The 27,262-nt window shown below is 33.4% G+C and overlaps 3 protein-coding genes and 1 non-coding gene across 4 annotated transcripts; 2 read left to right on the forward strand and 2 right to left on the reverse strand.

Moving 5' to 3' along the window:
• Positions 1-1,164: 1,164 nt before the first annotated feature.
• On the reverse strand, positions 1,165-9,014 carry LOC145559720 (uncharacterized). Its single transcript, XM_081621062.1, has 15 exons — positions 8,724-9,014; positions 8,441-8,529; positions 6,969-7,035; positions 6,731-6,843; positions 6,408-6,474; positions 6,039-6,087; positions 5,755-5,840; positions 5,391-5,656; positions 5,224-5,279; positions 3,874-3,959; positions 3,388-3,480; positions 2,999-3,314; positions 2,324-2,841; positions 1,696-1,930; positions 1,165-1,610 (listed from the first exon to the last, which is right to left on the reverse strand). Exons 1-15 carry the CDS (start codon positions 8,922-8,924, stop codon positions 1,327-1,329), a joined length of 2,526 nt encoding a protein of 841 aa, XP_081477188.1. The 5' UTR covers positions 8,925-9,014; the 3' UTR covers positions 1,165-1,326.
• A 2,890-nt stretch (positions 9,015-11,904) lies between these two features.
• Positions 11,905-15,776, forward strand: LOC145624092 (peroxidase 17-like). Its single transcript, XM_081677053.1, has 4 exons — positions 11,905-12,040; positions 12,602-12,816; positions 12,992-13,183; positions 14,828-15,776. The coding sequence occupies exons 2-4, from the start codon at positions 12,622-12,624 to the stop codon at positions 15,437-15,439; spliced, it is 999 nt and encodes a 332-aa protein (XP_081533179.1). The 5' UTR covers positions 11,905-12,040; positions 12,602-12,621; the 3' UTR covers positions 15,440-15,776.
• A 3,841-nt stretch (positions 15,777-19,617) lies between these two features.
• On the forward strand, positions 19,618-19,690 carry TRNAE-CUC (transfer RNA glutamic acid (anticodon CUC)). The gene has a single exon. It is a non-coding gene; the product is annotated as a tRNA-Glu (tRNA).
• A 4,034-nt stretch (positions 19,691-23,724) lies between these two features.
• LOC145624101 (serine/threonine-protein kinase SAPK2-like) lies at positions 23,725-26,733 on the reverse strand. Its single transcript, XM_081677063.1, has 9 exons — positions 26,348-26,733; positions 26,082-26,156; positions 25,635-25,736; positions 25,307-25,360; positions 25,074-25,166; positions 24,903-24,995; positions 24,668-24,772; positions 24,440-24,538; positions 23,725-24,115 (listed from the first exon to the last, which is right to left on the reverse strand). The coding sequence occupies exons 1-9, from the start codon at positions 26,465-26,467 to the stop codon at positions 23,816-23,818; spliced, it is 1,041 nt and encodes a 346-aa protein (XP_081533189.1). The 5' UTR covers positions 26,468-26,733; the 3' UTR covers positions 23,725-23,815.
• Positions 26,734-27,262: the final 529 nt, after the last annotated feature.

Below are 27,262 nucleotides of genomic sequence, written 5' to 3' on the forward strand. Positions count from 1 at the left end.
TTCAAAATTTGAAAGTGACAACAATACCTAATGGACCCTTGATAGAAGTATTTTCTCTCCAAAAACAATTGAAGGTTAAGAATTGTTTATAATAGCTAGTTAGCTACATAACTACATTTGAGATTCATACGTGTTCATGAATCATGAGTAATTATTATTTGTCTTATTTTCATTAAAAAAAGAGAAGGAAATATGGCTCCACATTTGATATCTCCATCATAAGACAATCCCCATTCCCCACCGGCACCCAATAAGAAGTAATAATAGCAATTTGAAAAAAATATGCTGTATTTGGTTAAGATTAATTCATTATTAATAAAATTAAAATGTGCTAATAGGAAAAAAGGTGACTCTAACAAGCAAACTCATTATCATTCTGTAAATGCTTAAACATCAAACAATAATGAGCTGTATTTCCTGAGCTGTATAATCATAGGTTTTACAAATCATTTGACTGTAAAAATTGAAAAAAATACATCCTACTCCTTAATACGGAGTACATAATAGTATAATTACATGTTGCTTCAATTAGTATAGGCTAGTATCTTATTAAGTGCTTCAATACAATTAATACTACCTCCGTTTCTTATTATGTGCAACAAAAGGGTATTATTTATGAGATATAAAATATTCCTTTGTTGCATATAATAATAAGAAACGGAGGTAGTATATACAAGGTGGTAATTGTTTACATACACCCTAAACTAGTTCATGTGTATATTAATTTTTTGAAGACGACCCAAAAATCTAATATAAGATTAAAAATGACATCAGCACTTCACTATTATTTCATCCATTACATTATATACGGAGTAAGATACAAAAATGGTCAAAAGGCATACATTAGCCACAAAAATGCAAAACAAGCCAGTGAATTATGAGCAAAGTACTCAGATTGACAGACTTGATTATTGAACACCGACTGTTAGTCACAGGACCACATGGAAGTGAAGATCTAGCACGCAATTATGCATCTGTCCCTTTCTGGGTTTAGCTTCACAAATCGGGCCTACGATTCACGCAAACACAGCAGCCATGCACAGCTAGATCCAACATGACAGCAGCCGAGACAATCAACAGGGAATCCATTTCAAGACAGAACCTATCTTCCACCTTATCTCGATTTAGGACTCGTAAGTTTAAAACAGTGAAACCTCTTGCATGTACATGGTATATAAAGATAAGCGGAAAAGACTCTTTGGATTGCAAAACTAAATTGTTTGAATGTAGTACAAGAAGATAGGATACAACATCACAAAAATGTAATTCCTCTCTATTGTTTGAAGGAAAGAAAACGGCAAATGAAGAAAAGAGAATACCGTTAATCTATAACTCTACCATGTTAACAGTTTCTTCATCCTTCATGTCAACGTCATTCTTACTTTCTTCCTTCATGTCAGTGTCATTTGGGTTAGAATCTCCATTCACCCCACCGTTTTGGGGTTCGGCTATCTCAGCATTACCAGTTTCCATGCGCTTCTCAAGTCTTTCAAGCAGATCTTTACAGTCGAGTCCTGTCACCATCACATTTAAGTTGGACCTCCCCCTCCAGCAACCAATTGCTATTGTCGATGATTTGACTTGGATAGGAAATGATGACACCTGGTCAGCTGCAAGGAATAACATGAAAAAAATATGAGTGGTTTTATAAGCAACAGTTGATTTAATTGTCCATGATGAGTAGTATTGACAAACCTTCTTTCAAAACTACAACACAACATCCCAGTTCTAGTTTTGACGCTGCCTCAACCAATTCAGCATCAACCAAAGCATCAAATTTGATGGATTTGTATTGTAAGAGGTGCTTGAAATCAACAATGGGTACGAGGAGTATTTGCTTGGTTATGTAAGGGAGCAACACGGGCAATCCTTCAGATGATATACGATATCTACATTCTGTGGCGTTTCCATCCTTAGAAGTCTGCCGCTCCTGTAATTCATACCAGACAATACAAAGAAGGCTAAGATTATAAAATTCTAAAAATTAGTAGATGTCTCTCTAAATATCACCGAGGAAATCACGCAGATAATAAATGTCTCTCTTGATTAAATTAGCATAAATAATTGAAATATTAGATAAAATGAGTAGTGTTGATTCTGATGAAGTATATGACTCTCCCACAACCCTTCCCTAGTCAGCCCTTCATACACAGAAGATGAAAATATTGCTTGTATATGAATACATGCACTTTCATATGGCTTACAGCAATTTCAACGAAAGTACAATAAAATCACTCATGATTCAAGGAATAAAACAATTAACTCATGACTTTGAGCAATAATGACAGAACTGTGAGCAAGAAAACAGATACGAGGTACTTACAAACATCTTCAAGCCAACGGAAGCTATCTTGAGTTGCTGCCCAACAAGAAGATTCAATTCCAAAACCTCCTTGACTGATTTGGATATGTAGTAGATTCTTTTCACACTGTCAGTATCATTATTTCTTGTGACAACATGACCATTGAGAGGGAAAGAGTCGTCTATTCCATAAAAAGCTTTGATACTGTTGATTACAGTTTCATCTTTAAATAATATCACAGGGTCAACACCTTTCCATTTGCCTTGTGTTTGTAGCTTCCTCTTTTTCCCGACATTCTTTGGACTAGTTTCTTCTTTATCAAGGTCTTGTTGATCCTCAGCTACTTCCTCTTCCAATTTTGGGCTGGGCACATCGGCCAAAGAACCTGCATCCGTCTCTGCGTTGCCTACAGAAGTTGCTTCACATAGTTTTGCTTCTGAAACATCATTCAAATTGCTTGCTATTTCTCCAGCTCCTTCAGCAGATTCTTCACTTTTATGAAGCAACTGGACATTTTCACCATTTTTCTCTTGAACAACTGCAATAATTTCAAAAGCTTAACATTAACCAATACACAAGTTCTTTGGTCTTCAATTATCATGTAACTAACATTCAACAGCTGCACAGTGGATAGTGAAACTATCTCGCAGCAATGCAGCATTCAGAATGAGAAAGTTAGTCTGATGTCGCGTTACCTGGAAAGGGAGAATGCTTATGAAAGACTGCAATAAAGAAGGCGCCACAATTCTGGTCATGAGGCACAATTCTCATGCAACGTTCCAGAGGAAGACTAGAAATTTCATCATCATTAACTTCAGAGAGTGGTGCAGTGTTTGGCTGCACAATCTCATTTTTATCATCTTCCTTTGCTTCTGCAACTACATGATCACCACTATCCTCAGATGAATCAACTATATTTCTTCCTGATGGAAACATGCTGGAAAGGACACTAGGTCTGCGATATTTGGGAACATCCTTGTATGATGATAGCCAAAGGCCTTTGTCTCGGACCTGTAAGTCAATGCTACCATGTCTTTACTTGAACGCGAAAATCATCACAAAAGATGTGTATTTACTTGCTTACCTTCCATTTCTTAAGACCAGGACGACGAACTAACAGCGGAAGTTCATTAGAGACATCAAGGAGCTCAAGTGAGTCTCCACACCTCCGCAAGATCTGAACAAGAGATATCAAGAAATAGAAGTACAGATGGGTTAATTATACAGCCATTACAGCAAAGAAACCCACATCAAAAGTAAACCAAGAAAATAGCCACCCAATACATAACATAGCTAATCCTTTGGCTTCCAGTGCAAGACACAAAGCCACATGTCCCTTCATACAAAACTACTCAAATATCTATTTCCAATTTTCCATATATAGTTGCTTCTTTATGTTTTCCTTACAGAGAATTTGATTAATCCACACTCCATTGTTATACTAAAGACCCTTGGCTGGAATTTCTCCAGTGCAAGCAAAGAAATTGTTCATACCTCCCCCCGCGACGTCAATCAAAGAGGCAACCCAACCAAAGTTTAAAGTGTTGAGTATTTGAGGAATGAGATTTACCTCTGCTACCACAGCCTCATTTTCCACTGGATTCATAGAGCAAGTAGAGTAAACCATTCTTCCTCCAACCTTAAGCAGAGATATGCCTGAAAAAATAATAGATAACCACTTCACACAGTCAAAGACCGGCCATCAATAGCAGCGAATGTGTTCATTAATTCATTTATATACAGCCAAGCAAAGGAATTGGCAGGCAAATATTTCTTAGGGTGACACTTGTTATCTACTCAACATGTATATGTATCTACTACATTGTTGACATTCCAAAATACTAAGATGCCAATTTCAAGTACCATCACTTGCATCTATTTCTGTAAAGGCAATCAGGTTCGAAATCTTCAAATAGACCCAACTAATTGAGGGATTGAAAAACCTACCATTCTAAGCCCATTTTAAAATGTGAAACATATACCCAAGGTTAAATAAAATAAATAACGTATACACATCAAATACAAAATTACAACAAACATAATCATTTATAGCCATAACAAAACAAAGTTCTCATAATAATGTACACACATCAAATACAAAATTACAACAAACATAATCATTTATAGCCATAACAAAACAAAGTTCTCATAATAACATCACTATGATAGATATAATGATTTTGGACCCAGGTTTCATGGTCTCACTCAAAATTTACCGGGTTCTGACGTAATCAAGTTCCAGCCAATCAGCCATTCCAGTTCACAAATCTTACATCAAGAACTACTGTTTTCGGTGTTCACAAGTCAGGTCCATTTTTTTTCAGTGTACTTGCATCCTTCCATCAAGTTCTATTTGTAAATTTTAACTCGATTAACAGAAAACTACACCGGTTCAAATACCAGATAGGATTATTTGAGTTGCTAGCATCAGCAACTTCCACCAAAAGCCCTAATCAAAGCTGGGCAGTCAGACTGCCATAACATATCACATACCAACTACCCTTCCTGTTTTTTTTTCTTATTCTTTTTGTCTTTCTCTTTTTGAATTTTTTGGTTGCTTGGTATGATTTGGAAATTTTGAATTACTGAATGAACCTCCAATCTAGATCAACATCAACCAAGGATACAAGACGAACATACACAGCAGCAAATCAACAAAAATAAACCCAGCTGATCAATATATATGTACAAGAAAAGGCCAAAAGTTTTCAAGGATCAACAGGCAAATCATGTTTGAGATTGGCAACAAAAATTTGCTAAGACAAAGACTGATATTATGCTCAATGTGTTTGTGGTCCATTAACTTTCAAAGTAACATAATTTAGCCCTTTCATGTTTTCCATGATTGAAGACTTATCAAATCTGAATTATAAAATCAAGACAAAATATAATCTCAACTGAATGTATCTCAGAAAGCTACCTCGCATAGCAATCTTAAGCTGTAGGCAATGGAGACCATTACCCATACCAACATTCCTGCAAATGATGTGCACAAGGTATAACGGAAATGAAGTTAATCAAACAGAACAGCAGTATGGAGCAACTTGTAAGATATGAAAGAGACAAGAAAAATGAAATCATAATTACCATTTCCTCCAGATGTCAGGGGCTTTCCGAAGAGTACCATCACCGCTGCAAGGTACATCACATAAGACACGATCAAAGTCAAGCTGATTTATACTCAATCCTTTTTCAGATTGAATATCAGAAGAATTATGGTGAAATTTGCTGAGCCGACAGCCAGGGAAATCCTGTGCTTCATGATTGGTAACTATCAAATTGGCAGTGCACATCCTCTTTGTTTGATGGATCAGAAGATTGCTTCGTTGAATATCGACATCATTTGCAACAACCTACACAGAAAACAGCCGCAATTAGATAGAAATTAGCATTTGTATTGTCAAACATTTCATGATATTAATGCAAAACCAAATGAATGTACAGTAGTTACCATTCCGGTTGGTAAGGATCCAGGTTCGTTTGCACGATGAATAATCTCAAGTAACTGGAAAGTTTTTGATCCTGGGGCTGCACACACTGAGAAGAAGGAATGACATCCATCATAAAACCGCAAAAGAGGGGAAACTTAAAAGCAGTTTAATAACAATAAACAGAAGGCTAGCTCCTCCACAAACTGTGATTAGGTAATCTAGGCACACTATGATGATAAAGATTATAACACGCTGCCAAAAGGATGCAAAGATACTTTGAAACATCATCATGTCTTATACTTACTGTCGAGTACAAAATGGTTTGGATGCACATCCAGGAAAAGAGGAGGTACCTGTTTAGGAGTGACCATAAAATCAGTATAAATTGTTTGATAAATGTACTCCCTCTGTTTCAATATAAAACACACCTATATGGCTATATATTTCAAAGTCAAACTTTGATTGACATTTCTTTCAAAATACATTTATAACAATTGTAAGATCTATACCTTTGCAATAATATCAAAAAGAACATTTCTGATTTTTATTTCACAATTTTCGCAATTATCTTTGAAAATACTAGCAGTAAGAGTTCCAACGGAAAAGCGTGGGCGCTATCTATTACTAAAAAAAAAAAAGAGCAAATAGTACAGTCAAGCGCAATATAACTCACCATGCTGACAGCCTCCTGTCTTGTTATGTTTCCTATTTCATGAGCTAGCTTGAGGAACTCGTGGAACCTGGAAACGTAGTTACAAGACAGTCAATCCGATGGGTATTTTACATATCAATATTGATATTACTTCAATGCCTTGAAAGAGGCTCACAATTGTGTGTGTGTGTGTGCGTGAAGCAAACTAATTAAGGGACACTTTGAAGATATGATCAAGAAACATCAAAACAAATCAGTTACTAACACATGCCCATGGTAAATGGACAGGCTTTGGTATGGAGAAAAACTCAAATCAATATATTGCAGAGATTATATAGGCTTACCTCTCTAGGGTCTGGGTTTTCCTCAGCTGTTTGCGTGAAAATTCCGAATGCCAGGCTAAAGTCTCTGGATACCAAGGCAGTGGCCTTAAAGCTTCTGCTTCATCACCAGTGAACTAAGTAGGAGGAAAAACCATAGAATTCAAGATACTGTAGCCATATTGAGATATTATACATGAACAATGATGCATTACAGTAGAATCAATAAACAAACTAAAATAAAAGCATGGGATAGAATAACCTCAGACTGAAGTGATTTGACAAAATCATCCTCCAATTGTGAGCGAATGTCCAAACAAAACTGGCTACTGCAAAATTCATCAATGAGGATATTGTTGTGGGTCAGTAACAAAGGTCAATAAGATATGATTAAAGAGCCCAAAAATACTAGGTTTCTTATCAAAATAATCAGTAACCAATGAATGGAAGGTAGGAGGAGCACAGCTAGCTAATTTGATTGATATGATGAAAATTGACTCCTGGTACCCCTTACTCCCTTAGAGTAGATTGGGATTGGGTTTCCCATCCCGCTCATTTCAAGGTTAATAGGAGCTACTTCCTCCGTTTTTATTTACTTACAACACACTATTTTAGCATGTGCTTTAGGGAAGATATTAGACTAGGTAAACGGACAAATTTTATCAACATAATTTAACCACCGATAAGAAGAAAGTGATAAGTTGCAACGATTTAAATTTTATAGCTTAATTCGTCCATTTACCTAATCTAATCAATTCCTCAAATAGCGTGCCAAAAAGGTGTGTTGTAAGTATAAAATAACAAGGAAGTACATTATTTTACACACACAAATCTAAGCCACTAAATTAAATCAATTCATTTAATTGTAACATGTTTGCTAATAAAATAACCTTCCCCAGTTTGTTCCCCACCAATTTTGGTCTTGTAATATCACCTCCACAAACATTCACTTCCTCATGCTCACCTAGATCACCAACAAGCACCTCCCAAGATAACCGCCATAGCCCATCCTATCAGCTAATCAGCTATTACCCATTCTCCTCGCACTTGTTTTTTGAAGAATCCTTCTTATTGGTTTTCTAAACTTACAGCTCCTCCGCAGCAGGAATTAAAAAATCCAGAGTCCTCTATTTTCATTCAATTGTTTGATAATGGCAGCCTATCACTCTACAGGCAGGTTGTACAACAACATAACGAAGCCAAAAGGCATTTGACAAGCTTCAGACATCATAGTCCACTCACAATGCTTCTGTATCCATGAGTCTGACTCATCAATGAAATACTCTCATACTGATAAAGAATCTAGCTAGAATAGCTTCAATGGCAGAATAAACCACATCCTAACGAAAATCACTTCAATATCTAATCTTCACTGAGTACAACATTGTGTAATTCACTACTCCGTATCTCAATCAGTCTATATCTCTATTGATAATATGACAATCTTGTGTCGCCCTCACTCAAACTCCGCAATAATAAACGGATTATCAATTCAATTACAAACACCGCTTCGAAAAGCTCAACAAAAGTGTAAAGGAGTTCATCAAGCTGCCTAAACACATTCCATCTACTTCTAACACACAACAATATCCACGCAATATACAACAAAACAAAAGAAAAATCTAAATAACATCGATTTCTTTCAAATGCAAACATTAAGCAGCTGCAAAACCTCCACTAAATCCTAAACCAGACAAAACTTTACAAAAACAAAAATAGATCAAATGAAAGCACCTGGAATTGATCCGAAAAGCAGCCGGTAGCGGCTTTCGCAGACATTCCATGAAATCATCCCATTCTTCCGGCGCCACAATCCCTTGCTCCTGCCAAATTCAAAAAAAAACAACAACCAATTGAATTAACAATCAAACTATTTCATAAAAAATATAGTAGAATCTGTTGAATATACAATCATAAAAGACAAATTCATATTCATTTTCAAATTAATCAAATAATCAATCAATTTAATTTAAAAAATAAATAAAATAAAAAAAAAAAAAAGAAAAAGAAACAAAACCTTATAATAATCTTCAAAAACAGCGTTCTGAGTCTTCAATGGCTCCCAGTTTTCCCTGGTTTTTCTTTCAGCGTCGCCGGAGTTGTTCTCGCCGTCGGCGGCGGCGGAGGAAGCGTCGGATTTGGAGCCATTTTTCCAGACGTTATCTCTGCTCTGCTTGAAGTGTTTCCGTTGAGTGCGGCTCCTTCCTCTGCCTCCCATGGTTGTTTCTGGTGAGAAGGAGGAGAGAGAAAGTGAAGCAGGAAAATGGAGAAGGGAGGTTTAGCGGTTGATGCAGCAGAAAATGGAAATGGAGGAAGTTGGGAGAAGTGAGGGGGTTTAAGTTAATGGGCTGGGCTGATGTAGACCATATGGGCTTTAAATTTTGTGGATTAGGAATTGCTGGCCCATCAGAATTTGTTATACTCCGTAGTATCATACACCCAAGTAACTCAAGTAAAGGTCTATTCACATTTACGGAGTACTTAATTTCAGTTCAGTTCAGTTCCTAATTTCCCATTATCATAAAATATTTATTTCAATTCAGTTCAGTTCAGCTCCAATCAGTTCACTTTAGGTTAGTTCTGTAAATGTGAACAGGCCCTAACTCAAGGTTAGTGTTCGGCTGTTCGCTCTTCATTTGATGATTAAATAAAAAACAATCATCAAAATGAGAGGCGTAAAATAATAGCTCAAATTAGTAACAAATTGTTTGATCACAAATTGTTACTTTTGATTAAAAAAATACAAATAATTGATATAGAGTAATAGATTAATAGCTACTTGATATATATATATATATATATATTTATTGTAGTCTCTAATTTTTTTCATTCAAAAATAATATTTATTAAACAATATTATTTAGTCATTAAGTGTAAATAACTACTTGTATAATGATCTTATATAGTAAGATCATCTTACACAAGTATTTTACAATTTGCATTTCAAATTACTCCCTATTTCTCATTTCATTTCACTGTTTTCCATTTTAGGGCATACTAATTACTTACTCTTGTTCTTTTGTAGGAATTCTTTTCTCTCTCACTTATTTTTAGTTTTCCATTTGAGCTGGATTTCACATTCTTCCACTTAATTTTCTTTCTATATTTTTTCAATTGCATAAATCTTGGTGTTGATGAGAATGATACACAAGTAAGTTGAGATAATCCGTCAAATGTTGACAGGTAAAAGTGATGAGAGATGAATAACTTAGGACCCACCATTTCAACAAACGAAGTGGGCCAGTCGCCACCCACAAAAGCATCTCATGCAAGAGTACTAAGAAATTAGAACATCTCAAAACAAAAATATCTAAGCTATGCACAATTGTTTGCCAATCAAGTAGAATTGCTCCCTTGTTTCACAACAACAACAAAGTAGTAGTAGATCATTTTTCTTCTTCTATTATATACCCATCATTAATATTACTATGTAGTAAGCATGACATCAATTATCACCACTTTTTTCTAGTTTCAAACCATGTACAATACAAGTACATACAAATGTAGATGTAACTAGGGGTGAGCAAAAATTTTGGGTACCCGGTTCTGGTCCCGGAACCGGTCAAGACCCGGTGGGTCCGGACCCGGAACCAGTTCAACCGGGACCAATTCCAATTCCAAAAATGAGGACCCGGTTTGTACCGGTTCCAGTTCCAAATCCTAAAATTTTGGACCCGGTACCCACTGGGTACCCGGTTAGATATGATACATAGTAATATAGTATGTGGATTGTTTGTGTTTTCAAGAAACTAAAGAGTTATCTACGGCCCATTATATTTTGATAGCCCAATTGCTTATAAAACTTTCAACCCACTACCAAACAAAACCCTAAAACTCTTAGACTCCCTCTAACATTTCATTCTTACGCCACCTTCATTCTCACTCCAACCTTTTTTTTTCCTCTTTCACAGTACTTCTTTCCCTCTCTTTAATTTCCTTCCTTTAAGAACTTGTTTTCATTTTTGTAACAAGTAAAGGTTTTCAATAGTTTAGGAGATTATTCTTATTTTGGGTTGCATGATTTGAGAATTGCAAAGAACGAAGCAATGGAGTCTTACATTTGGGGATTTTTTTTATTAATTTCATATTGATATTATAATCGTTTACTGATTTTTTTTTTTTTTTTTTTAATTGTTTACTGAATTTTGACAAATCAATATAATCTAATTGGGGTTTTTAGAAATTAATTTTGTGGTTAAAGTTTTATTGCAATTTAGTTTCAACTTTGGGAAATAATTGAAATACGAACTGGGTACCCGGTCTTGGAACTGGTTCCCACCAGTTCCGGGACCAGTTCCGCCACCACGGGACCCGGTTACAACCAGTTCCAGTTCTGGTTCCAAAATCTCGGACCCGGTTATAACCGGATCCGGTTCCGGGTCCATTGAAACTGACCGGGTACCCGGTTTTGCTCACCCCTAGATGTAACAGACTAACCCTAGTATTTACAATTTACAAATATATACGAGTATTTTATTAGATACAAGTGTTTATAAGTGAATGTTATCCCACATTAAACACTAGGAAGAAAATATTAAGTTTATAATTTAAGATTTCACATGAGCAAAAATTATCATTATTGTCATTCATTCATTCTAAGAATTTCCGCTTCTCATAAAATCTAAATGATATCCTCCCTCTCACCTAATTCTTCGTTTAGTAAAATTTTCTATGGAAATTCTCTATCATTGCTGACTCTTCTGATTAATCATGTTTAGGAAATTTCTAAAAAAATCAAGTAAGGAATCTTATTCCCATAAATCTTTTTTTCTCTAATCCTTCTAGACTAATTTGAACAATTTCATTATCATTTGTTTGAACAATCTACCATATTTGATATTTCATCAACTGAATCCTGCTTAACAAGAATGAGCAACACGTGGTACCTTTTCAAAAATCTCTAAATCGAAATTGAAAGCTGTTGCAACCAATTCCTCAAAATCGGAACAAAATTTGGAGTTTGCTGCAAGCTTTCAAGAACCACCAGATTCTAGTGCCAATTCTGGGTACCCTGTTAATTTATAGATTTGATTGAAGTGACTACACAATCAACACAATAAAATTATTAATCTCTATATAATCCATAGTTTGTTTGTATCTATTTTTAAATTCATTTATTCTTAATATTATTTTATTCCTAATTTAGGACCAAAAAGATCTTAGCTTCCTCCTAACATTAAAACCCCAACAACTCACCAAAAAGATCTTAGCTTCCTCCAAACATTCTACTCCCAGTCTCCCACCTCTCCACTTTAGCTCCCTCAATTCCAACAATCACAAATTACCAAATTACCCTTCTCTCCTACCCAAATATCTCTATTTTACCTTTCTCTGGTATCTTCTGTACCCTTTCTCTTTCTCTTAATCATTTTATTATTTCTTGCTTTTATCTTAATTTGCTTAATTTATGACTGATCTAGCTGTACTCTTTTAATTTCTTAATCCTGATTAATCTGTTAACTAAACATTCTTTACTGGGTTTGGATTTTACAAAAATTTTACAGTAATTATTATGTCATTTTTCATTTTTGTGGTAAAATTTTCACAAACAAAATGAGATTATAAACTTAATGATCATATTTTATTAAGCAGACATAAAAAAAATGGTTGTTTAATTATTTTTCTACTCCGTATTATTTAAAATTTAGCTCATGTATATATGTTTTTATTATAAATAATAGTGGTCCTTTTTACTTATAAACCCATTGCTTTTTCCTTAATATAATGTAAAATAGGATGATTGCTTATATTTTCAGGAAAAAAACTTCCATAGCTTTCTCTCTCTAAACTTCTCTATCTCTCTCTAAATCTGGATTTCCAGATTTCTCAATACTAGAAGGGAGTGTTTTTTTTTTTTTAATTTTTTTTTTTACTATTTTCATATTCATTCAACAGGTTTTGAGCTGTCCAAAAAAATGATCATCCCTGTTTTTTCTCTCCTTTTTCTCTACTTAATCACCGGAGAGGCTCAACTTGTGCCTGGATTCTACGCCAGCACTTGCCCGAAAGCCGAATCCACGGTTCGAGAGGTCCTACATAAGGCCATGATCAATGAAACCCGAAGCGCTGCTTCAGTCATGAGGTTGCAGTTCCATGATTGTTTTGTTAATGTAAGTCCGTCCTTGTAACCTCGTGTCTCATTTTATGTCTCACCTTATATTTTGTCGTATGATTTACTCAATGGATCATTTTATGTCACACTAAAAAAAGTCCGGTGTCTTATATTACTACTTGTATATTGTAAATAATTTTGGTACGTCTTATAATAGTAAAAAATAATTACAGGGATGTGATGGGTCGTTGTTGTTAGATGACACACCAACAATGCTAGGGGAGAAATTGGCCCTTTCAAACATAAACTCGCTGAGGTCATTTGAAGTAATTGATGAAATCAAAACAGCTGTGGAAAATATCTGTCCCGGAGTTGTTTCTTGTGCTGATATCGTTGTCATGGCTGCTAGAGATGCCGTTGCTTTGGTAAAATTACGTTCCTCATTACTTGTTACTGTTACATTGGTTTCAATTTATTACTCCTAATTAAGTAAAATCAATTAGGTAAGTTAATTTGATCAACATTGATATAAAACGCGAATATAAGACGGAGGTAGCATATTACTAGGAAATTGTTACCCAATTGAAAATGCTATACTATATAGACGACTAAAGTCTATTTAACATAAAATTAAACATTAGAAGTGTTACATGACTTACATACATCCACGTTGAAAGCCTTGTTTAATCCAACTAGAAGACCATTTACTGCATATGTTTATTCTGTTTGTGTGATCGTATAACAAGTCTAAGCCAAGTAAAAACGAGAATGTAAGAAGAAGAATCAAGTGAGAGCTCAATGGTAGAACCCTTTAGTCCAAGCCAAGTAAAAACGGTAATGTAAGAAAAAGAATAAAGTGAGAGCTCAATGGTAGAACCCTTTAGTCTAAGCCAAGTAAAAACGGTAGTGTAAGAAGAAGAATCAAGTGAGAGCTCAATGGTAGAACCCTTTTAGTCCCACCTTTTAACTATGAGGTCAGGGTTCAATTCTAATTATTAGCCCAACGACGGTTGGTTACAGTGTGATTGTTTCTTAGCCGTTAGCTTTAATGTCTAATCATCTAGCTAAACGGCGAGTTTCCCTTCCTAAGGATTGTACTTTGAGGGGTCAATAGATTTCACAAAAAAAACACACACACACTTGCGTAATTGTATGTCTTTCTAGTGTTGGAACAGAGGAGTACTAGATGTTATTCATGTGAAAGAGTCAAAAGTTGTACTAATACAATTACCTTATTGATTGATTACTATGAAAAGGACCACTATGAAAGAAAAGTGACTTTGATGGCCATTTAGTAGATTATTCATAGTTATCTTGTACTGTTGTTTTTTTTTTTTCGAACTTTCTTTTAAAGTACATACATACTACTACAAATTGATGTTGTGGTGCTCGAATAAAGAAGTGGTAGATGAGAAGATAACGTATGAAACAAGGTGCGATTATAATTCATTCACAAAGCATCTTACTAAATAAAAAAAACTGATTACTTTTGGAAAGTTTTTGTTAATCATCCACCATTCATTTATGTTTTCAAAATTGTCATGTTAACAAAACAGTATCATTATTCTAATTTAATGTAAACATTAGATAATACTCGATACTTTAAATGGTGTATAATGATATATAAAACATGTGCCATTCCACCTAGCTTGTTTCCACAAAAATGTTAAGCTAGGAGCTTAAGAAATTAAAGGTTTTATTAGATTGCTAAGCTAATTTAACTCCTGTAATGTAAGATCAAGTAGAGCTTGTAAAGAGTGCATACTCGATTTAATTCGTATTTGGAGAAGTGTAAGTCATGCATATATGGACTCTTTCTTCTTAAAATAACTCAATCTAACTGTAATGCATATGAATGAATGACAAAAAAAAATAGTCCATGATGAACTCGTTCAAGAGTCCGTTCACTAGGCATGACTAGTATGGCTGTACATTACCACATCCCATTCTGTTCTTACATTTGAGAATTTGTGTTGCGAGTGTGAAATAATTGTATGTATGAAAATTGACATGTACAATTTCTAGAAAGTCCTTTTAAAACCAAATAACTGAGCTTTGTCATTACACAGAGTGGAGGGCCAGATTGGGAGGTGAGATTAGGAAGAAAGGACAGTTTAACGGCAAGCCAAGAGGACTCAGACGCGATTATGCCAAGTCCAAGAGCCAATGCCAGTGCCTTAATAGACCTCTTTGCGAAGTTCAACCTCTCAACCGAGGACCTTGTGGCCCTCTCAGGGTCTCACTCCATTGGTAAAGGTCGATGTTTCTCAATCACCTTCCGCCTTTACAATCAATCAGGGACCGGAAAGCCTGATCCTGCAATCGATCATCTTTACAGGATGGAGTTGGATAAGTTGTGTCCTGTTGGTGGAGATGAGAATGTGACTGGTAACTTGGATGCTACTCCTACACTCTTTGATAATCAGTACTTTAAGGACTTAGTTGCAGGAAAAGGGTTCTTGAATTCAGATGAAACACTTTATACATTCGAGGAAACAAGGGAATGGGTGGTGAAGTATAGTGAAGATCAGGGTGCATTTTTTGATGCCTTTGTGAAGGGTATGTTAAAGATGGGTGATCTACAGTCAGGCCGGCCTGGCGAGGTTCGGACGAATTGTAGGGTGGTCAATGGTCCTAAGACTCCTATGGAGTTGGTCAGTGATCCTTGGCTGGCATTTTAATGTTGTATAACTATTGACACCAGATATACAGAGATAACAGTCTAATAGTATAGTTTAAGAGAATATGGATTCTGAAAAAATGAATATAGGTGTAACCTTGTTAGGTGCTCCATAATAAAATTACATATTAAGCATGTTGTTAATGTGATGCAGCAATTGATCTAGTATTACATTGTTATAGAAGTGACTCAATTCTATATAGGAAAACTTTTGTATACACCCGGTTTTCAGTAATTTACTGTACATCGGGTACACTTTTGTCAGATTTAGTGTCACTTTTGTCAAATTTAGTGTCACTTTTGTCAAATTTATCAATAAAGTATAAATAACTATTATATATGTCACGATAACTTTTGTGCGTTTTAGTGTAACTTTTGCACATTTTATTGTCACTTTATAACGGATGTTCAGTAAATGTTGGTGTTCTATATATTTCTATGATTTTAGGATGTGGCCCAAATTTTATTGGCCCATTGTTTTGGTGAAGCATTTATGCACCGTCTAGAAGCTTTTGGAGAAATCAACAAGGTTAGTATATACTTGAACATTCTAGAGAATTATTCCCAATGGTCCGTTTAGAATACTATGGCTATAAGAATGATAGAAGGAATTCCGAATCTTTCAGTCATTCCTTTCAAACTCCGTCTTTAACTATAAATGTAGGTCATATGCTACACCTCTTTATTCTATTCATCTTATCTCTATGAATCAACTATTCTTTTTATACTACTCCTTTGCAGTCCTATTTTAGGTACTTTATATTCTTCTATTTTCCTAGAGTAGGTTATTTCCGTGCTCGTCATGTATGGTTTTTTTTCAAACATCTATTAAAAAGGTTTTTCCACATTAAATTTAATATTGTGTCCCTCTTTATTATTTGTCTTGCCTTAATTTATTCCCATTGTTAGATGAGAAAGAGCATAAAATACGCCTAAACTTATTTAAAGGTGTAATATATTTTGATAATCAACAAATTTATGCAAAATCACATATGAAATTAATACCAAAACCTATGAAATTATATATAATTATATAAAACTTTATTTATAAAAAGTATAAGTAGAACCAGTTATTTTAAACGTGTGGCATAAAAAAAATTATTTTAATTGTGTACATTATATTACAAGTGATGAGTGACAAATTAAAAATTTAAAAGCACCACTAACATTATTTGATTGGGTATGAGATTCGGCTAACTAGCCAGTTATGTTAGTTGGGCCTATGCTAGGCATATCTAAGAGTTTATGTTGAATTAAAAGTTTTGAAACTTTTCTCAAAATATTCATTTCCTTTGAAAATTCTATTATTTCTTGATTTTAACTTCTATATATATGTATAGCGTATAAGGTATATTCACACTAGTTTTTAATAATAATTAAAAAAAAAAAAAGAAATTTTGATTTTTACCACCTTCAAATAACGAATTTATTGAATTTACCACCTCAAAAAAAAAAATAAATAAAGATTTACTTTACCACCTCATAAAAAAAAATAAAACATCAGTTTTACCACCTAAGCCTAACTCCGGTGACGGAAACCGCCAGTGGGGCCCACAATAACAGCTAGTTTTTGAAATTATCCCCAAATTCTCTCGATTTCCCTTTGATTTAAACCTAACTTCTTCATTTATACCTATATTTCGTGAACATTGAAGTTTTTTTTTGCCATTTTCTTTTCAAATTCTGATTTTGTGTGATCCTTAACAATCACACATCCTCAAATTAACAAATTATTGAAGATTGTACTCGGCTCTGAATCAATTGAACTATTTGACGACAAATAGCGAAAAGGTAAGCAATTTTCATGAATTCTGTTGTAATTTTTTGCAATTGTTTGCGTGATTATATTGCAATTGCTAAGTATAATTGAAATTGCATGTTTTCTGTTATTAATTCAACCCCAATTTCATATTGTAAATAATTAGGGTCATGTAAGTGTAAATTAATTTGGGGTTTTTTTATTACAATTGGGCAGTAAAATTAGGGTTAGATTATGGTAATTGTGTTCAAATACAATTAGTTTCAATGAAAAAATGGCAGTAGAAATGACAATACTACATCTGAATTACGAGTACAAATTTTTTCCAGAAGTCAGATATATTCTTCGTCACCGTTTGTATTCTGAAACCTCTGTCATATAACGTTCAGGTTTAGGAAACAGAAATTGAAGCAGCTTAGGTACTAGTAATTGTTGTTGCTCAGCACGTTTTTGTTTGCAGTCCTTAAGCCATTAAGGATACAAATCAGACCAAAAACCAAGCTATAAGCAAATTATAACTTTATAAGATGAACTTTGGCTCATTTACTACCCAAATTAAGGATTAGTGAAGAAAATCGCAAAAAAACTTCAATATTCAACAATTTGATGTAGAAATGAAGAAGGTTGGTTTAAATAGAAAGGAAATCGAGAGAATTTGGGATAATTTCAAAAACTAGCTGTTATGTTGGGCCCCACTGGCGGTTTCCGATACCGGAGTTAGGCTTAGGTGTTAAAACTGATGTTTTATTTTTTTATGAGGTGGTAAAGTAAATCTTTTTATTTTGTTTTGAGGTGGTAAATTCAATGAAGTTGTTATTTAAAGGTGGTAAAAATCAAAATTTCCTAAAAAAAATTATTACTAAACTCTGATGTGAATTATAAGATACAACACTTGTGTTTTTCATATTTGAGAAAAATCAAGATTGAGAGGCGAGAAGGACAGAGAAAGAGAAAGCTAAAAAAAACAACAAAATAAGGCAAATATACAAAGGATAATGCGATAAAATCACTCTTTTAAAGGTAAATGAGGTAGAACATGTTCATAACTCCAAGTCATGTTTTATGAGAGGAATCCATTTTGCTCTAATTTGGCTTTTAAGATTTATAAATTTAAATTTAAATATGAGTGCCAATTTTTAATCCACATTAGTTTAAGTAAGTTTTTTTTTTCGGTGTTTCACCCGATTCACCCTCTTGGGCTAATTTAGATTCGAGGATCAGTTTCGGATGGTTAGGTTCCACTTCCCTCCAAATTGTTGTTGCGGGGATCGAATATGGGTCCTTCCTACCAAGTGTAATCCCAATCAATACTACACAAACAACCAATTGGTTAGTTTAATTAAGTTTGTTTTAAGTTAAAACGTTGAAGTCGTTTCAATAATAGAATCTAAGGTCAATAACTAATGTAGGTTATAATCCATAGTTAACAAAAATCTCCTCGCTCTTAAATAGTTAACTAACGATTACTTCTTTAATTTAGTCGTGACAAAACACCACATAACACCTTTTAAACCATTCATTCAACAGGACTTGCAACAAATTGGATATAGTTGGCAATCACTTGAACAATATATAGATGAGGTAGGCCATCCATGAACCTCCTATATCACCACCCTCACATTATGAGTCAATCCAACTATCACAATCAACCACTTTGTTTATGTACCATTACTCAAATCCTATTGACTTATTTTATTTTATTTTATTTTATTTTTTTAAAAAAAAAACATGATTAAAATAGTACATCAAAACATGCTAAACCATTACATTAATATGGCACAAACATAGTCAAAAGCATTATTTCCTCTAACAAGAACAAGTTGCATAATTCAAACACTATAAACCAATCAGTCAATTACACGAGAACCACCAGTCCTCCACCACCTTATATACAAGCAATACAATTTTTAACGTCATTCTAGTCAATTCTCTCATTTTACAAAACTAATCCTCGTACTTATTATTTTCAATGGCCTAATAAAAAAGAAATGCTACACTAAGCTAGTGAAGATTTTGACAAATTGCTTCGTAAAAACTAATTTCTCCGTATATTGAAAGAAAAACGTCCTTGTCAAAAATTAAAAAAAAAAAAAGAAAAAAAAAAAGAAAAACGTCTACCATACGACAACAGTCCAATCGATGACATTAATAAAGATTTGCAAAAATCAACCCCAATAATATTGAAACAAACCACAATTTTTAATCACTACAGTATTTCACACAGTACAAACCACTCAGTTGCACAAAATGCATTCCAAATTTTTAATCACAATTTTCAAATACAAAAGATAAATCCTACCAAGTCAACGTCCAAAACACCCAAAATATCTGTAAGCATAACAAAAAGAAAAACTGTACTTACAATTATGCGAATTTTCGATATATATTAAATTTAAAATAACAAAATTATGTATCAATAATCCGTTGTAGTCTAGTTGGTCAGGATACTCGGCTCTCACCCGAGAGACCCGGGTTCAAGTCCCGGCAACGGAATTTTATTTTTTTTTTCCTATTTTTGTTATTTTTGTTTGCACAAGGACCAAATTTCCAAGTAATTAATTTTATTTTTCATCCTATTTACACTTATCTTAATATTACGTACACTTTTTCAAAAAAAAAAAAATATTACATACACTTGATTCTTAATCGTTGGTTTTGTGGAATCAAATTTTATCATGTAAATTAAATAGGTTGTTTATTTTTTTAACCTTTGTGCTAAAGGCTTCAATTCCCCATTGACATCAAAATATCTATCCACAACCTCAAAACTCATTTTTTTTTTTCTGTCTTGAATTTTGTCAATTCATGATTTTTCTTATGAATAATACACTGTTGTTGTTTTCTTAAAAATGTAAAACTTGTCTGAAACCCATGTTTTCTTAACTTGAATTTCACTATTTTAAAACACAAAATAACATTTTTTTATGGAGTAATTGAGAGGGGTGGATAAATTAAATAGATAGTAAGGGTCTGTTCTCTTACGTTGAAATTCAGTTCAGTTCACTTCAGCTCAGTTCACTTCAGTTTAGCTGAGTTTAGTCAATGAGAACGAGCCCTAAGTACTCGTAGAGTTGTAGTGAGTGAAATGGTGAAATCTTCTCTATTCTTGCCAAAAGAAGTGTCATTCAATCTCATCAGGAAATCAAAGTAATTAAGTAACTTAAGGCAAAAACAAAAAATAAGAAAGATATGTTTTTACTTTTTGTTGTCAGTTTTCAAAATTATCATGATTTTAATAATTTTTTTTTTTAATTTATTATATACTCCCTCCGTTTTTAAATACTTGCTCCATTTCCTTTTTTGGAAAGCTTTTACAATATTTAATTCATTTCTCACACTTAGTGGACCAAACATAATACTCTCTCTCCTCCTATTCTTCCAATACTTTTGTTTTTTACATTTTTTTATTTTCTCAACTACCCCACTACCTCCATATTTTATTATTTTCTCCAATTTCTCCTAAAACTCCGCGCATGGAGAAATGGAGCAAGTATTTAAAAACGGAGGGAATAACATCTATCATATGATTTTGTAAATTAAAAAAAAAAACACCTAAAAACAGAATGCCACAGCAATGTCAAACGAACCCCTAACTTTTGCGTGTAAAGGCAAAAAAATTAATGGTAATTTTAAGCTCATAGTCTCACACGAGCCTTATAAAAAAAATTGATATGACTAGACGTGGGAAAATGGTTTTGACACAATAAATCTATTGGTACGAACGACTTTCATTGTTACTTACTTAGAGAGGTGACCTTATCAATTTCCTTATGCTTGTCCTTGTCTTTTCAAACACCCAATTATCACCTTACTTAGAAACTTATTCTACTTTGACAAGTTTTGTCTATATAGATAATATAGATACAAAAACAAAAGCCGATTATCACCTTCCCAAATGATACATCAAGACACATTAATTATAATTTAGCAAAGACGAGCATTAATTATGTTAACAACTACATTGACTATAATATATCACGTACCATCTTTTCAATCAACAAATTCATTATTCGTTCATACTATTAGTATAAATCTTTTGATGTCATGCGATATGACAAGTTCTAATATAGTAATTTCATCACTACAAAAAACCTCATTGAGGCATGTATTTAGCCAATAAGAGAAACATATTGGATACAAAATCCAAGTATGAGAGTCCAAGCTAAGACATGACCACTAATCATAATTAACTTGATTAATTAAGAAGATGAGGATTAACTAACACAACTTAATTAAATTGTTATTCTAAAGTGATGACGCAACAAATTAGAAACGTCCAATGATATATGACAAAATAAGAAAGAATGACGATTGATCATTAATTTATGTGGAATTACAACATTATCCACCTTCAAATTCAAAGAATTTTTGGGTGACGGTTGAGATTTGAGAACTTTTTAGACTTTAATTTGATATCAAAAGGTAATGGTTATAAATAAGTCAAGTTGCAACTTTATAATGCACATTTGTATGAAATACAAGTTGATTGTTATATTAATCTAGTGGAGTTCCAACTCGATCTCATTATCTAATTGGCTCCACAACTTATCAAGGTACTCGTTTATATTATAAATCTTTTAATATATGTTTTTAATAAAATATATATGGAGTAGTTCGTATGAAAAACAACGGCTATAATTAGGGTTCTCTACCTAATTTGGAAGGTCACTTATAAAGTTATAATACATACATCAGATATAATTTATACAATGGTAAATTGAGCTACAACTATAATTTAAGGATCTGTTCACTTCAGCTTAATTTCAGTTCAGTTCAGTTCAGTTTACTTCAGTTCAGCTCCAATCAGTTCACTTTAGTTAGTTCAGCTCCAATCAGTTCAGTTCAGCTCATAATTTCTCTCTCTCATAAAATATTCATTTCAGTTTAGTTCAGTTCAGTTCAGTTCAGCTTCAACCAATTCAGTTCAGCTTAGTTCAGTAAATGTGAACATACACGTACTAAAGCTATGTAACATTCATCTTATTTTCACTTGTTTCTATGAATTAATTCAGATAAGATTTATATGCTAATGAGTTGAAATAAGATAAGGTAAGGTATAATAAATTTGGATAAGATACTATAAGAATAGGCAAAATTCAGCTAAAGTGAATACTATCTACCCCCATGTTGTATCTTGTTGGTCACCTTTTGTATGTTTTTCTAATTTATTTGCTAATCACTCTTTCCACAAATTAATGAACGATATACCGTATGAGTTGCAGATCACTTTTTTTAAAAAAATACAATTAGCTTAAAAATTACTTCTATAACAATTTTTTATTTTTTGAAAAGTTTATCGTCAACTTTAACAAATATTGTTTGTCAATATTAAAAAAAAGTGTGATTTAGATTAGGACAAATATATATTTACATCCACATAAATTTAACCTACGTATATAAGAAAAATCTACCATACATAACTCGACACAACTTAAATTGGATTTAGTGATTGATAATGATTTTTGAACCAAACTTATTAATAGTCTTATCTTAATAAGATGTATTGATTATCTATTGGTCACTGGCTCACTGCATGTATTGTTAGAGGACCCAATAACGTTAAAAATATACATTGTATTGTTGAAATGAAGATGATGATCGGATCGACGTTGAAAGATAAAGACCACGTACAAATTAATTTTCAATAGTATAATGCTATGTTAATTATTAGGATTATTAAATATTAAGTCTCAAGAGTAGCCTCAAAAAATAAGAGTAGCCGTTGACAGACTTAATGGATATATACACCACATCAACTCATCAAGTAGTACTTGTTTTAGTTTTAGTGATGGTTTTTTACTTGAAATTAGTTGAGACCTTAATCGTTCGATCAAATTGCTTCCATCTCTATTTTTTTAAGTTTTGGCTGGTTTGACCCATGTCAAGCTTTTCGCTATTATATATATACGTGTCAGCACTTTTTTGGTGTGGTAAGCTAATAACACACACCAAAATACTGACAAGGTAACCCCTAAGATCGATCGAGTAATCTCTAATTGACTAAGTAACCGGCCCTGATCGAGTAACACTTGACCGACCGAGTAACCCCAATCACACCATGCACCCACATATAAAAAATTGTGTATATTGATCTTAATTCTTATAATCAACCATGAAATATTGATATAAACAAAGACGTATTTCTATACAGTTTTGTATGATTGTCTCTTAATATTATTTTGACGTTGGTAGGGAGAGGAAGGAGTACCAAATTGCATAGCAAGTCCATCAAAAGGCCGGGGACCTTCACACAATATCTTTGCAAGTTGTTGTTTTAACATTTTCTTGGTCATGCTCATGCTTATACACAACCCATTTATTCTCCCACTTCAACCAAATGTAATTCATATGATTATCATCCGACAAAAGCATACATTTTTTTCTTCTTCTTTTAATATCAATTGTACCAAATTTTAGTGGTTACAGCCTCACCAACTGATGAAGGCACAACATCAAGGCATTTACAAAAGCAAAGCATACACACTTGCATAATTAATTAATTAACTGCTAATTATTGCTAACATTAGTTTGAATTCCCATCAAACTTATCAAAGGAATTACTTGATTAGCAAACCATATATTATTAATTAGTACATGATCATATATACTTTGTATATATCATAGAGCACATACAAAATCTTCACAGCTCATTTCCAAATCATCAAGGTCAGCATCAAGCTCGCTGTCGTCGAAATCTAAGCTGCCGCCTAATAGCAGACCTTCACCAAAGAGGTTGGACCCTTGTACTGTTCCCGGCTTCCTTGCTTCCTGAATTATGGCTAATATTTCCTCTTCATCTTGGGATGTTACGTCTGTTTCCGTCGTATTGAATGTGTCATCTAGCCCACCATCCTTGTACTCCGCAGGCAAATTCTTTACAAACCACGGGTGCTTCTTTATTTCCTCCATCGTTATCCTCTACATAAATAATATCAGTAACGTAAATATCAGGAAATCTAATCATAAACCATCACTATTACTTACCATATCACGATAATGTACAATATTATGGAGGGAGCCCCCGTTCATCTTCATGATGAACAAATGTTAATCTAGTGGCAATTCCGTAAATAAATCAATATAAGATCCCAGTCATCATGGCGTTTCTGTAAATAAATCAATCTTACTAGGGTCCACATTTGACAAAAGTTTTTGATTTATTTACAAAAATGTCACTAGATAAACATTTTTCTGTTTATCATGAAGATGAACTTGTATTTTCTCAATATTATGTTACATTACCTTTTCAGGGTTGGCTACGAATATTCGAGAGAGGAGATGGTTACAATCATTGGAGACGCGAACATAATCAGGGATGGAGTAATGTACACTCAGAATCCTCTGCCACAACACAACCCAACACCCATAAGCTAAGATCGAAATCAGATACTATTAATTACTAGAAATATCAATCATACACATATATTCTATTAACACCAAAGTAAATTATATTAAAAATTTAATACATACTGCAATAGTAGTTTTGAAATTTCTAGGATCATCAGCATCTTCAAAGGGATAAGCACCAACTAGCATGACATAAAGAGTGACTCCACAAGACCAAACATCTGCAATCTGTAATTCTTAATGAATTACATACTTATCACATTAAAATATGAATGGACTAATAAAATTTAGGCTAAAAATTAAAAGCATATAGTATTTTTATGTAGTATGTATCTACATTCACTAGTTGTTACACTACCTTTCCATCATATTCCTTTCGAGACAGGACTTCTGGGGCGATATAGGCCGGTGTTCCTACTGTCGATTTTGGTTGAGAATGTAGCACTGCAGACTGTTATAATTAACAAAAATTAGTCATCATTGATGATTGAATATAAACAAAATGATAGATTCAGATGAGTTTCCCTGCCTTAGAGTAGCCAAAGTCACAGATTTTGAGACGCGATTCTGAACTGCCATCTAAGAGGGTGTTTTCAAGCTTAAGATCTCTATGACAAATTTGCTGCATTCAGAAAAAAACTTGTATTATTATTAGCCTTGTATATGTGAAATTAAGTTTTAATAACAGGACAAAATTTTAATATCAGAGAATAAATATAATGAAATGTACTCCATATATAATTAATTAATTAGCATATATACCATGGAGTGGCAGTAATTGACTCCTGATACTAGTTGTTGGAAATAATACCTTGCCTGAAAACATCAAAGAAAACTCCCAAAGCTCAGATTAACAGACCTTGCCTGTTCAAAAACCACCTTGGTTAAAAATAAAAATTACGACTTCATTTACTCCTTCCGTCTAGAATTAATTGTCACATTGAAACATACTGATACATATATACTTGAACCATTATTATACTCTGTATAACATAACAACTAAACTAAACCGGAGATAGATAAAACATTAAAACCCGAACAATTAGTTGCGTTTTCTGTAAGAACAGCATAGCATAAAAAAGATACAAACCTCATCTTCACTGAATCTTCCAGCAGTACAAATTCTTTCAAACAGCTCTCCTCCAGCAGCATATTCCATTACTATTGCCAAATGCGTAGGAGTAAGGAACACCTGCTCGAATAATGTATTGCGTAAATACTCTGAAATTTCCTTAATCATGATATGATTCCATAATTAAAAATTCACTAATTACGTACCAAACTTCTACTAAAACAGCTTATTACACATTAATTAATACTTAAGGATCAAACGTTGGCCTAGTAATATACATGTAATTACGGTTTTGAGTTCACGTGTGCAAACTGTTTAACTATTAAACTCTCCATTTTTAGTGTTTTTTCTTACAAAAATGCATGTGAAGAACATGGATAAACATAGAACATAAAGTATTATAGCGCGATTATTAACTAAAATCATTAAAAAGTACAGAAATATAAAGTGTTTTAGGTTTCTTACCTCTTTGAATCTAATAATGTTAGGATGTTTCACCGATCTATGGTTCATGATCTCCCTTTGAACATGCTCATCAATCTAACAAGATACACAACCAAAATTAAATAAATAAAAAAAATATTTTTATCAATAATTGTTAATTCAACTTTTTGAAGTCGAATTTAGCAGGAGATTATTAATGCAAATCAAGTTCCGCCAAAATTATAGTATCGTAAAGATTGAAATCAAAGACAAAATAAGGAGAAAAAAGACAAAAGATAATAAGGGACCTTTTGTCCTCTCTCAATATATTTGACAGCAAAGAGCTCTCCAGTCCATTTATCTTTGACAAGCTTAGCAACTCCAAAATTTCCAGACCCAATATTTTTCATATTTTCGTACCTCTCCATTATTAATCCAAAAATAATCGCTACAAAAACAAAAAACACGAGTTTTTATCGATTACACCTTAAAAAGTATAAGGCGACTCGATATGTTTTGACCAAAACTAAAACAATAATAATAATACAGGAAAGAAAGAAGATATACAATAAGGGGAAGATGATAATGGTTGAACCGTTGAAATTTTTATATTTATTTGAAATGATCAAACTTGAAATAATGAACACCAAACCAAACGAAGTTTATAGTAAAGTCTTTATATGATTTATCTAAATATTGTTGAGCTGTCTCCTTAACATAACATTATACAAGTAGTATATTTTCAACAGGGGTAGTTTTGTAAAATTGAGAAAAAAAAGGCGATGAAAGAATGTTTATAGAATAGTATGACACGTGGCGGAGAGAGAGAGGAGAGGTGAAGGTGACAAAGTGTATTGCCGCCCATCTTACGCACCAAAGTGTAGAGGTGGCGTGTACTCGCGGTTGTGTAAGATTAAGTTAAAAACAGTTATTTGGTATGATTGAAGGGTGTAGTTGATTGACTAGTAGGTGACAAGTTGCTAATCTTGCTACGCTTTTGTGTTTATTGTTGATTGTGATTTCTCGTCCTTGTATACCGGTTGTGGATTGCACATTTTTTCTTGATTCTCGTGCCTCGATTATTATATTTCCTTCCGTCTCAATTTACTTGTCGCACCTCTTTTTTTAAACGTGAGATAGATAGGTGAGAGGAGTGTATATAAGGAAAATACTCGAGTTTTTTTTGAATTAGAAGTGTTGAAATTAATGTGAGAAAAACGAAA

Source organism: Chenopodium album, chromosome 1, assembly GCF_948465745.1.
Source record: "Chenopodium album chromosome 1, dcCheAlbu1.1, whole genome shotgun sequence".
Taxonomy (NCBI): Eukaryota; Viridiplantae; Streptophyta; class Magnoliopsida; order Caryophyllales; family Amaranthaceae; genus Chenopodium; species Chenopodium album.

Coding starts and splice junctions, on each gene's coding strand:
- LOC145559720 (XM_081621062.1), bottom strand. CDS start 8,924: ATGGGAGGCAGAGGAAGGAGCCGCACTCAACGGAAACACTTCAAGCAG. Junction 3,960..5,223: donor GCTTAAGATTGCTATGCGAG/GTAGCTTTCTGA, acceptor TTATTTTTTCAG/GCATATCTCTGCTTAAGGTT. Junction 1,611..1,695: donor TGTTGTAGTTTTGAAAGAAG/GTTTGTCAATAC, acceptor TATTCCTTGCAG/CTGACCAGGTGTCATCATTT.
- LOC145624092 (XM_081677053.1), top strand. CDS start 12,622: ATGATCATCCCTGTTTTTTCTCTCCTTTTTCTCTACTTAATCACCGGA. Junction 12,817..12,991: donor TCCATGATTGTTTTGTTAAT/GTAAGTCCGTCC, acceptor AAATAATTACAG/GGATGTGATGGGTCGTTGTT. Junction 13,184..14,827: donor CTAGAGATGCCGTTGCTTTG/GTAAAATTACGT, acceptor GTCATTACACAG/AGTGGAGGGCCAGATTGGGA.
- LOC145624101 (XM_081677063.1), bottom strand. CDS start 26,467: ATGGAGAGGTACGAAAATATGAAAAATATTGGGTCTGGAAATTTTGGA. Junction 25,167..25,306: donor TCAATTACTGCCACTCCATG/GTATATATGCTA, acceptor TTCTGAATGCAG/CAAATTTGTCATAGAGATCT. Junction 24,996..25,073: donor GTGACTTTGGCTACTCTAAG/GCAGGGAAACTC, acceptor TAATTATAACAG/TCTGCAGTGCTACATTCTCA.